The 12,507-nt window shown below is 36.2% G+C and overlaps 1 protein-coding gene across 1 annotated transcript in view; it reads left to right on the forward strand.

Moving 5' to 3' along the window:
• The window catches only part of CSPP1 (centrosome and spindle pole associated protein 1), a gene marked incomplete at both ends in the record, with an annotated part of 34,613 nt that extends 25,314 nt beyond the window's left edge, over positions 1–9,299 (forward strand). Inside the window, 4 exons of the mRNA XM_009578002.1 lie at positions 3,468–3,508; positions 4,769–4,832; positions 8,854–8,963; positions 9,149–9,299. Coding sequence (XP_009576297.1) covers positions 3,468–3,508; positions 4,769–4,832; positions 8,854–8,963; positions 9,149–9,299 — 366 coding nt within the window. The remainder of the gene's footprint in view (positions 1–3,467; positions 3,509–4,768; positions 4,833–8,853; positions 8,964–9,148) is intronic.
• Between the last annotated feature and the right edge of the window lie 3,208 nt (positions 9,300–12,507).

Raw genomic sequence — 12,507 nt, forward strand, 5'->3', positions numbered from 1 at the left:
AATTTGGCATAAAAAACCCAAACACACATGAAAGGAAGATAGTTACATCTTTCCATACTGCTTTAGAAAAACCGAATGCCGCCTCTTATCACTGGTTGTGCTTTGAAGCTTGTTTGTGTTACCTGTTAATAGACCCATACGTGAGTAAGGTTAACAAAATTGATACCAAGATGTAAAGGGTGACGGGTACTTGCAGGGTATTTTGTTTGGTACCCTGGTGAGTGTTAAAGATTATTCCTATTCCATCTTGGACAGATATGCTGGTGTTCAAGCAATGTGTGCAATATTGCTTATGGATAACATAACATCGCAGTTGCAAATAGGCATATCTATATCACTTTCTGTGTTAATTATAAGCTCTTGAATATCATTTAATGTCTAAATGGAATGTATAGGGTTGTCTTCAGTCTTCCCCTTTGTGAGACTGACTGAAATGGTGAAAAATAATTCACTAGCTTCAACTGAGATCTGTGTGGGGTTTGGTTTTGTTTTCTCACCATTAGAATATTTTTCAATAGGCCAGTCTGAGAACGCTTTAATTTAATGTTGTCTGGAGAGGACCCTCCACCAGCTAGAAAGCAAATTTCTCTTTTTCATTAATTTTAAGGACAAGCAGTCATTATAGACATATGCTAATGCTAAATGGATAATGCAGGCTCACATGGTGATAACCTAAAGAGGCATTTCCTTGGGCAATTTAGATTAGTTGGTAGACAAGCAGCTGATTTTTAAAATGATTTTCCAGTGATGCTTATAGAGCAGCTTTTCCTCTCTCTTTCTCTCTCCTCCTGCTTTACAACATCATTTAACTTTATAGTCTATCACTGTGTATTGAGCAAGAGAATTAATTAGTTGCTATGTATCTTTCTATTTCCAGTTTATTTTCCTCAGAGACAAGTTCATAATCTTCCTCTCACTGAAAACAGATGAGTAGTTTTATTGTCTGATTTAAGGGAGAAGGAAAGATGAATTAAAGCAATATGTATTTTTGTACTGTGGGCAAAATATATTATAGGCTGTAGAGGCAAAGGCTTACCTGTTTTCCCACGCTATATGTAAGTGTTCTTTACCTTACATGCTTTATATACTGTTTTCCCCCGATACGTTTTTCCTTTCTTTTTTTTTCCCCTCTTTATCTAAAAGAGAAATGTGTGGACTATTGGTGTAACTATAACTGAGAAATTAATGATTTTTTAAATGTCCCAAATTCTTTAAATGCTTGCTGTGTCCCTACAAATAAGGCAGTCTTTTGCAGACTTCTGGACGATTATTATTTTGGGGGATAGGAGGGAAGGGCACAGGAGCAGGTTTGATGTTGTTGCGCTGCAGTGCTGGGCTCTGCTTGACTGGAGTAGAATATTGGGAATGGGCTGGTTGTCAGTCCAGGAGGAGTGACAGCCTGTGTGTTATGGTTCTTGATGCTAGACAGAAGGTCACCTACATGCTAAATAAGTTTGCTAGACAGAAATGCAAGAAATAAAGGCTTATTAAATATTTTATTTGAAGACTTAAACCAAATAAAGGAGTGACTTCAGTTTTGCTTCTTTGCATTTCCAGCATGCATGGGGTCATGTTAGATTAACTTCCAGGATGGTTCTCTGTGGTCTCCAGAGTTGAGATTTTTATCCTTAGACAAGTACTTTCCTCTGTGAAATGATTGCTGTCTAGTTCAACCTTCTCAACCTCTCTTTGAAAGCTGCAAATTTGGTGTGCTCAGCACGTTGAGCATACATTCACTCTTGGGGCTTTCTGCAGTCTCCTGCTCTAATTATTACACCCTGACAGAAGCCAAGATAACTGATTTCATCTAATGGAGTTTATTCTGACATGGCATCCTTCTTGCTAGTCAATTTGGTTGTTGAGATGTCCCACCTAGGGGAGAACATCATTAGTCTTGAGTTCTGTTGATATAAATACGACTGTTTAGCTACACAAACAAGCCTATTCCTGGCAAACAGATGTCTGGAATACAGAATAAATATTTTTTTGAGTATCCATGAGTTTTAACTACAAAACTGTTGTAATGTTTAGCTTCACTACATATAAATGAGAATCATGACTCCCTCCGTCTAGATCTTGATAGACCACTAAAAATAACAGCAAAAAACAAAGTGAGCTCAGGAAATACGTAGCTCAGGTGATCCCTAATTATGGAAGAAATAATTCATTTTTGGCTGTCTAATTTTTGAAATTTGATATGTATTGGTTTGGTTTTCTTCTTGGTTCATAGCAAGTTCAAACAAAAATTGATAAATTAGAGAGATTTCTCTCCATTACTGGGGTTTTTGCGTCCTAGCTGTGGAGTTGAGATGGAGTTTAAAGCATTGCAGTTTAGCACTAGCAACTACTGGCATGTAGAATACTGTTAACTTCCACTCTTTTTTTTTTTAAATTCACAAATGTTTTAATATAAGAAAAATATGTGATGTATAAAATTTAGTATGTGAAGATGATGGCAAGAAAACCAAAATATGCTAAAGAACGGAGGATAATCTTTATTATAGTAAGAAGGCCATTGACTTTGAGCTCTTGTGTACACTTTGGAAAACAGGTTTCTGTTTAAATGCTGTTTCATCTGAAGTTACTTAACCTGGTGTGTTTTCTCAATACCGTGTTCCAGTTGCATTAGGATTCAGCAGTGTGCAGAACATATGATGAAAAAAACATTTCTTGCTAGCTGTGTGACTGGATGTTGTTTAAGATGCAGTAATTCAAATAATAAAGACCTTAAGGTATCAAGAAACAAAACATAAAAGGGTAAAAGAGAGAAACCAAGTATTCATGCAGCAACCTTTTGTGTCCTAATGTGTTGCTTTGATGGCTTGAACCATGCTGCCTTCCCACAAATTGATGTTTTTCACATTATTCAGTCAACACTTGGACATGACCTTTCTGTAACAAGTGTTTACAATATTGTTGTAAACATAGCACAAAAGTAGTTCTGACTGTTGCAATATATAGAACTTTTTCAGAATTCAGCACAACTTAGTGCAATTTTAGCATTTAATGAAGTGTGATTACATCTTCTTAAAAAAACCTGGTTTTCAATAGCCAAATAGTTACGCTTCCTTTTGCTGGGTAACAAATCAGGTTTTGAACAAGGTGGGAAACGGTTGATTTTTATTAGCGATGAACAATATAGTTCTAGTGTGAAAAGTATGTTTGCTCTTTGGGAGAGACTGATGAATCCAGCCTTAAGAAGGTCTTGCACATGCTCAACATTCTTAGAAATAATATACTACTGAATTCTGTTTGATTTCTCTGGTTCTACTTGAATTGACATAAGGAAACTGAAATAAACATTGCATTCAAATGTTTTAAAAGTATTCATTAAAATGTGTGTAATTTTAAAGAAGTAATGCATAGTGGTCTTCATTTTTGTAATAATATGCTGATAAAACTTTTAATATGTTTTAGTATTAACTGTTTTTATGTCAATACTATCATTTTGTCCCTTGTTGACCAAGATGATTCTGCTTCTGGCGGTAACGCACAAACCATGGGACTGGTAAGAATAAAATAGGTTTTTTATATATTACTTTGCCTTTTTCATGTGTGAGAAATATTGTGTCTTTCACAGATTTGGAGAAAGGAATTACACTCAAGTGACAAGATAGCAAGCTTATTTACTTCTCTTGCTTGTCAATACAATGAGTAACAGCTTCTTTAAACTTGACATACAAGTTGTTTATCTTTGTATATAGAGATAGTTTGATTCTTTAACTCCCTTCTTTTTATATTCATTGGTACTTATTTTATATTCATATGATATTAGATTGCTGGGGTGGGAGTTAGTAGAAAAAGCCAAGCCAGAAGCAGTTGCTCTGAATTCAGATGGCTTAAGCGATGCACATGGCAGTCAATAATTAGATCCGTTGTCTCAAATGGGATGTTTATTTTCTGACTTGGTGAAAAGAGCGAAATAAAGTGCTATCAAACTGGAATTCTGCACTAGCCCAAACTACAGAATAACAATTGTGTCTCATGGGAATGTGAAACCATACAAAATAGAAGACTGTGCAAGAGCAAAGCCATTAGCCTCAAGGGTAATACTGTAACTATACACAGAAATGAAACATTTTTTATTTTAAAAAAAAAAAAAAATCACTTTAATGCATTTTATAGTTGTAACTTATTGCCTAAAATTCTTCTTCAGAGCAATGTTTTGCAGTAAAATATTTGTTTTCTCTTGTTCTGTTTTCTCTGATAGTTTCTACTGCTTTGATTTCAGAGCGGTTTTCAACATAAATTATTCCATAGTAGAATTTCTGTAACAAATGGTTGCAACTATGCAGTGAACTAGAAGTATTACTCTTAGTGCTTGTTATTACTATAAAGAAATTCGTTATTTTAATGCTTTAAGTGAAACATAAGGAATCACTCTTTGTTTGATCAATACTTCATACAAACCTCAGGTGCAAAGCTCACTTCCAGTGCTGACTGAAACTCAAGCAGAGTGACGAGGGTGTATTTCTTGATGGAAATGTCTGTGTTACACACATCAACACAACAGTTGCCATGTGTAAGCAATTTCAGCAATGAGATTACTACAGAAAAGTAAAAAAACTCTAATGCTTAAAGAGAACATGAATTATTTAAGAATGTGTATAGCCTTTTTTATAGCCATAAAGTAAGGAATAGTACAGAACACTGTAGAGCTGCTGTTTGCTTTGCAGAAGTTTGGCAATTAATTTACATTAATTATAACTTGGTCCCAGAAAGATATTGAGGCATCTGAATTTGCATGTCTTCTGTTTCACTTTTGTAGTTCAGGAATGAATCTAATGAATTCTTGAAAAATTCACTGTTGGAATCAGATAGCGCTTTTATCGGTGAGTTTATACCTCCCCTTAACCGTGTTATGAGTGTACAAGCATGTCGTTTAATCTAATGATGTGTCTCTAAAATTATTATTACTGTTTTACAAGTTGCGGTGGGTGATTCTATGGTGATTGTTTTGAAGTATTAGAAAATTATGCCTCCAAATTAAAATGCAGATCTTTATGGAATTGTACTGCAATAAATTTGTGTAGGTCACACCTAAAATTTATGATGCTGCTCTCTTGCCTTACACCACTTCACATCTTTTCATTAGAAAGCATTTTTCCATGCTCATTGTGCTCTAACTGGGTTGTTAGCCTTGTCAAGGAGCTTTTTTTGACGTCTTCCCATCTTTGGATAAGGAAAAGCTAATATTTGTTCAGCAAACGTGTTACAATGGTAGAATATGCAATGCTCTTCTATTGTTCTGCAGCAAATAAAATAATTTATTAGCAATCACAGTTTACAATTATGAGCTGTCCATGGTGAAATATAAGTGTTGGGCAGCCAGCAATTCTTTTCATTTTTATTCTTTTGTTTTACAAGCATGCTTGATTTTAAGTACGATTATACGGGTATAAAGTAGTGATTCTAAATTACTCACTTTTCTGCTGTTCACACATTATTTCATTTCACATAACTTGCAACATCATACTTGTAAACATTGTCACTTCTTAATCATCTGAAGTAGATGATTTTTAGTTTACTTAAGATTTTTGTATAGAGGACTATGTCTCACATGGTCTTATGTCTCTTTATTCAACCTTTATATGCAGGTAAGTAAAAGTGCTGTTTCAGATGTGTTTAGTTTCCAGTCACTAGAAATAATAAGGCTAGAACTTCTCTTTTTTTAAAAAACCCAACTAGCTCAGGCTTCTACACGTTTTTTCCATTAGCATGCATTACAATACCTTGAAATTCTCTTCAATCATCTATGGGAAATCATAGATGCTTTTATTCTTTGCTGTAGGGGAGATGCAGTAGATTCCTGCAAGTGCTTTTTAATGAAACTAGGTATGTTTCTATATACCAATGATTGTTATCTCTGGCTTTGGTTAAAAGCAGAATTTTTCATTTGAATTGTATTCAAGCTTATTCTGTTAATGTGCAAGTCCTGGAGTACAGGATATAACCTGGCATTGGGAGTGGCCCAGGATGGAGCTTTTAGGCTTGTTCACTGTATTTAGTATTCACTGTAGTCTGCAATACATTCTTCTTCAGGTTAGGAAATACTATTTGTTATTTACAGACCCAATGATGAAAGGATGCTTTAGGAGAGTCCATCAGTCTAGAATCTGGCCAAATATCCTGTCTCTAACAGTAGCCAGAATAGGTGCATGGGGAAGAATATAAGGAGGAGGGCAGGCATGCAGCAACACTGCGGAGCACCCTTCCAGCCTCCAGTGACTTGTAGCTCAGAGGCTTCCTGAGTGAAATGCTGTGTGTTTGCATTTAATAAGTCTTGCTAAGCTGGATCTTTAATAGGTTGTCTTTCATGAATCAGAATCAGCATTTTTGAATCTGTCTAATTGTTTACCATCAGCAGCATTGTGTGGATAAATTTCCACACTGTGCCTTCTGTCAAGTCTCTCCTTTCGTCTACTCTGAATCTGCCACCTGTGTAATGGGGTGCTCCTTGGTTTTATTCACCACTTTCACAAGGTTCATGATATTTATAGTCCTCTCTCCTATTTCCTCCTTCTCCCACTCCAGCTGATTCTTGCAGCTTAGTGAGATGATGGAGTTAACTTATGATACTATTCACCCTGTTTTTTTTTCTTTTTCTTTTTTCTCAGATCATTTATGACTCTGTTGAAAAGCATGTTCCCCAATACCAAGCTGTAGACACTAACTAAAACTTTGTTACCCTTTGCATTATTTGGGCTTTACAAATAGCTATTAAAATTCTAAATATGAATCTCGTGACTTCCATCCCTGAAATGAAAAATAAAAACTCTCATTATCTGTGGGCTGTCTTCTCTGTGAATTGTGCAGCTCATGTTGTCGGAGGGTCTTTTGTGAAATACTTGTGTATTTTAACAATGTTTTGTATAGACATATGAAAGAGCATAACACTAACCTCTGTTTTGGTTTTTTTTTGACATGGGTTTAAAATCTAACTCAATTTTGTAATAGATGTCAGCATTACAAATGGATTTGTCTTCATCTCCTAGGGCTCAGAAATTTGAGGCAGTTAGGAATAAAGAGGTTTATCATTTCCCCCCCCCCCCCCCCCTTTTTTTGCCTCACTTGAAGCCCTAGAATTCATTGATGTTAATGCAGTGATTTGAAAGCACATCTGCATAGCAGTATCTGAGTGATAGATGCTTAAAAGAACAGGTAGCATCTTACACTGATGAAACACTAAAGGTACAAATAAATTCTTTTTTAGTTTGTACTTTGTTTCTGTTGTGATAAATTCACATGATTAAACAATTTTTTGTGTTCAGAGTAATAGCACTATTTTGAATACAATGAAGTTCAACTGATCTTGTAACTAGAATTCTGATAAATGGATTGTTAGCCATATACCATTTAAAAATTATGCTTTGATTTTTTTACCTGAAACATTTGTGATGACAGCATGTGTACCTTTGGTAAAACTGGGGGAGGGAAAAGAGGAGCGGGGAATAAAATTTTTATTTCTAGGGAAAAACCAACTGGTAATATGAATTTTTTTTTAAAAAATATGTCTTTGTTTCCTGAACTTCCTTGATATCAATCAAATTTATTTTTCAAACCTAAGTATTTCAATTTTCAACCAAAATAATTGTTTAATTGTTACTTATAAAATTTCATTTGAAGATCTTTGAAACTAATGAATGATATAAAATATTTCATTAAAATTTATTTTCAAATTGCTAGGAAATGAAAAGCCCATTCTTTCCACAGTTGTGGTTTATTTTTAATGTCACAGTATGTCATTTCAGACAAATGCTGCAAGAATTGTTCGGTACTCTGTGTGTGTTTGTGTGCGTGTATATATATATTTACAATTTTTTTTTTTTTTTTTTAAACTTAATGTGTCATACTAGACTAAGAGCCTTTCCAAATGGTGACTTTAATTTACAAAGAGTAAAATGGTAATGGACTCTATACTGGTTTTGTTAAGCAGAGTCCTTTCTTTTTCTGGGAGGCTCTGTTCTTGGAGGTACTAGAGGGGCTGAACTAGAAAACAGCCCACTGTCCGCACCAAGCAGCAGCAAAGCCATAAAGCAGCCCCCAGGCAGTGGTTACTGGTCCTGGAGAGACAAAAAGTATCTGTTTGAAACAGTTTGTATTTTGAAGTAGTTTCCAGAATCAGCAAAAGAGGGGGAAATAGGTAAAACAAGTGTGAAGCAGAGACATCACCTTAGGGTTCATTTATATTCTAAAAATAGATTAAACTCCCCCACTGTAATGTGATAGAGGTATGATCAAAAATTTATTTAGTTATTTATTTTTGTATGAACAGATTGTAACACTTTATTACATGAAAAGCCTAAGATATGACTAAGGATGTGTGATTAAGGCATTGATTATGTTATCATATTCCATGTGACATTATCATTCCATGTAACATTATTATGTATTTCATGTAACATATTTACATACATAATTTATTACATGATTGTATCTTTTTATGCCTCTAATTTGCCTAATGTTCTCTCTTTCAAGCAGAGTTCCTATACTCATTTGAGTACTCGTTTTCTTTAAAGGTCTAGGTATAAACAAGATACGGTGAAGTAAGGTAGGTGGTGAATTTGCAGGATGTGAAATGCCTTATCCTCTATGTAAGAGAGATCTCAATATATATCTCAAGATATTTCTTGCCTTTGCTTGAAGTTCATTCCTTGCTGCTGTTGCGGTACCTTGTTGTTTTGTCTGCATCTGGATTATCACTGGCTTCATGCAAGATGTCCTAATGAATACATTCCTTTGATTCCTGTGATTAAATAAAGTACAATATACTGGCTCATTTCAAAACATAAACAAGTTTGAACACTGTCTAGTATTTTGATTTCTTTGAAAATGATTTCACTTCTTTTCCAGGTGCTAATGGGGAAACGTTTCCTGCCTTAGGAGAAGATAATTTATCACCACAGCTTCCACCATCTGCAAGGGAGAGGAGACGAATAAAGCAGAAAGCTTTGGAGTGTGCTGTATGTATGGTAACTGGATTGGCTTAAATATGAAGGTGGACCACAGATCTAACATCAGATAGTTCCTGTGGTTCCTTAGTGCCTAGATGATGTGGATACTGAGAGTGCATGTGTATAGCTATTTGCTCTTTTAAAAAGGATGCTATTTAACTGAATGATTTGTGCATTTTTTTGATTTTCTGCAGGAGGATGTTCCACCAGGCCAGACACCGTTGCTGCAGCCTGACAGCTTTTCTTTGCACTCAAGCTTCAGCCTCGATGTTGATCAGTTGAAAGGCAAGAATGAAGAACGATTGCAGAGACTGACTGAGCTCCAGCAGAAATCTGCTTACTTAGGTATGCTCTGTGTAGTAGAGGTGATGCAGTGAATACTAAGTAATTACAATAATTAAAGGAACAAATATTAATAGACTGCCTGTAGTTGAACAGTGAGCAACTGGCTCATAAGAATTATTTATAGAGCTCTGTAGCTGGTGCAAGCGGTTCCCCAGCAAACTTCAACACAGCTTTTTAGAGTAAGTTTAGAGGAGGGTAATAGGAAAAGATGCTCTGATTCCTGTCTGATCAGCCACTCATACTTGTCCTGTCTGTACCACTTTTAATATTGTGATGTGTCACTGCTAGCAGTAAGATGTGGCTATTCAGCTGCATAGCTGAAATGTTAGTGGAAAGAAATGAAACTCCTGGCTGATTAGTGTTGATGGGGTGCCTGTGTGAGTTTATTGGCATTCCTAGGAATCAGATGTCTGTGGTCCAACCAGCATGAAGATACGCTAAAAATTGTGTATAAAGAAGTACTTCAATTTCTAGTTAATTTGGATTTTCTATTGGTTTGTTAACATAAATAATAATTCAGTATTTGAGGTTGATATTGATACCTTTTCACTTGAATTTACTATGTATGTCTTGTGACCATATACTACATCAAACTCTGGGAGTTATCTCAGAGCTTCTCTGTAAGCTGACTGCCTGATGTAGATCCACTTTGTGTATGAGAGTACCAATTATGGCAACCGTTAATGGCCTTGAATTTCTCACATGGATTATGACCCAGTTGATATGCTTTGTGCTAATCATTCTTTCACGAGAGTCTGAAATCTCCCTTTTTTTAGGAGGCAGTTGCTATGCTGTCTAGGCAATACAGTATCAGTATCCTTTTTATAAACTTAATGAGAGTACAGATGCTGACAGTTTTTCTGATGCTGTTGCTACGGGTACTCTTACAAGCACTTCATCCTTTTTTTGCTTGTTTTAACAATCTCACTGTGATTTTTAAGTCACTAAAAAAAAACCCCATTCATATTCATTTTTTCTATAATCTAAACAAATGCTTTACTAATTTTACTCCACCCAAACATTTTTGCTGTGTGAACTTCTTTTACTTCTCTGCCCTTGTTCTCACCTCTTTTATAATTTCACCTCGTATCGTGTGAACTATGCTTTTTATTTTCTTTGCCTTCTGTTTGTCATGGTCTCCAGAGCTTCAGCCTTTAGATATATATAATTTGTGTGCGTGTGTGTGTATATATACTTATATGTCTGTATGTGGCTTATTCTTTGGAACACATGGGGTCTATCACTCATCCTTAGCATATGTGTCTCTTGGAAATGTAACAAGAGATCCTTTTGCTCAGCTGTGGTTCTTAGGGCTGCACTGCTGCCTGCACTCCTGTTCCCTCCCCATACTCAGTGACATTACAAAAAAAATGAGTGAAGCCAAGTGGTTTTATTCCTTTTCCCTAGGAGTTTGATAGAACCCTTCTGGCATCCTCTTGCTTTCCTAACAGCTAGGACTGTTATTTCTTCTCCATCCTCAGAGACACTGGGGGAAAACAACTCTGTCAAATATATAAGTAAGGAACTCTAACTGGTTATCTTCCCTTTAAATGATCGGGAGATAGCAATTTACGGGCTTTGATAAATTTTAAGACCTGATCCTGTTGGCACAGCAAGGAGGCTCTGTTCACAGCAGTTCACTTTCCTTTATGGGACTGATGTGGGAATCCTAAAGCCACCCTAGAATTTGTTTTCTTAATTGGAAAATTAGTGCATATTGGAGCCAGGCCTCCTCCTCTGTTTTCGCCCATCCAAAAAAACCATTCCCATCAATGTAGACTTGGTGAGTACTTTGGGCAATGAAGTCTCTGCAAGCCAGCAGCTACTTTCTCCAGTGGGCAATGCATGCATGTTCCTAACTGCGTAAAGAAGAGCAGACTCAGATGATACAGAAGAGAGAATTCTCACAGCTTTGAGCACATTAGATATGTGACTGAGACCCTGCTATATATAAGAGAAGTTGCCTAAATTGCTTGAGACTTTTTAGGCATTCCTCTGTGCCTTTAAGTAAAGGAATGCTGGAGCCCGCGATGATCTACAGCAGGCAGCAGCACTGATTCCTGGTAAGTGCAGGCTGGCAGAAGACAAACACTAATATCCACTCCAGGACGCTGAAGGAGTTTGTTCTCATCTAGGGGCAGGGTGTGCTGCAGTCATCAGTGTTTAATGGGAGTCCAGACACCACTCAATTTCTAAATCAGTATTTCATGTGAAGGAGAGAGGTCTACTTATGCCCAACCTCCAGGTACAAACTGTGAATTATTAAGTGGCAATTCCAAAGAAAATTCTTTGTATGTATGTGGCCCAGTTAAGAACAGTTTTTTATGGAGTATACGAAGTGTTGAAATTCATGATGAAGTTCATCTGACCCAGGGTTTAGGAGACACAGAGGGTTCACTCTGCCAGCTTTAAACCCAGCATCGAGCAAAGGAGAGAGATGACAGGCCCTAGAGAGAGGGAGGTCTGTTTACACTTCTAATGTTACAGAGTTGTTTTGTTTTAACCAGACTGAGAAGGCTTGCAGGATGATCAGATCACCGTCTGTATGATGTGACAGAACTAGTGGATTCACTGCCAAGTTCTTTTTGAACAAAAAACGTTTGGCATTTTGTTTTAAAACCTGCATCCCGCCTTAGGCACTGAGGAAAACTGAGCCTTCGCTCCCAATGTATGTGGGATTGTGCAGTTTCTGTCCTTCCCTTCACATCTACACACCTGGCTGCTGCTTCTGCAGGATTTGGGTTCTCATACCCATGCTTAGACCATCAACTTTTAAGTTTTAATGAGAAGCTTCAGGAAGCTTTGGTTTAAAATCAAATTTTAAAAAGTCATCATTTTTTTCCAGAATAAAACCCTGAAATTTGGAAGAATCATCCAAATGCTTACCATGACTTACGAATTGCTGCAGTAAAGTATTTCATCACTAAAGAATATACAATTCTGTTATGTTTTACTGGAATTAGTATGTTTCTGCAGAAATTTTGGTTTTTCCCTAATCCAGAGTCTTCAAACATTTTTCTGCCCAGCTTAAAAAACCCCCAGCAAACCAGAACCTCCTCATTTACATGACTCAGCTTTAAAGAGGAAAACATTGCGATTTTCAGTTGTTATAGGTGTGGGGGTTTTGCATTATTTTTTTGTTTATATATGTAAAAATTAAATGTTGTGAATCCAAAAAATGAACAGCACAGAGAAATGATAAATTTAT

The sequence above is a fragment of the Fulmarus glacialis genome, unplaced genomic scaffold, assembly GCF_000690835.1.
Source record: "Fulmarus glacialis isolate BGI_N327 unplaced genomic scaffold, ASM69083v1 scaffold29935, whole genome shotgun sequence".
In the NCBI taxonomy this organism is placed as follows: domain Eukaryota; kingdom Metazoa; phylum Chordata; class Aves; order Procellariiformes; family Procellariidae; genus Fulmarus; species Fulmarus glacialis.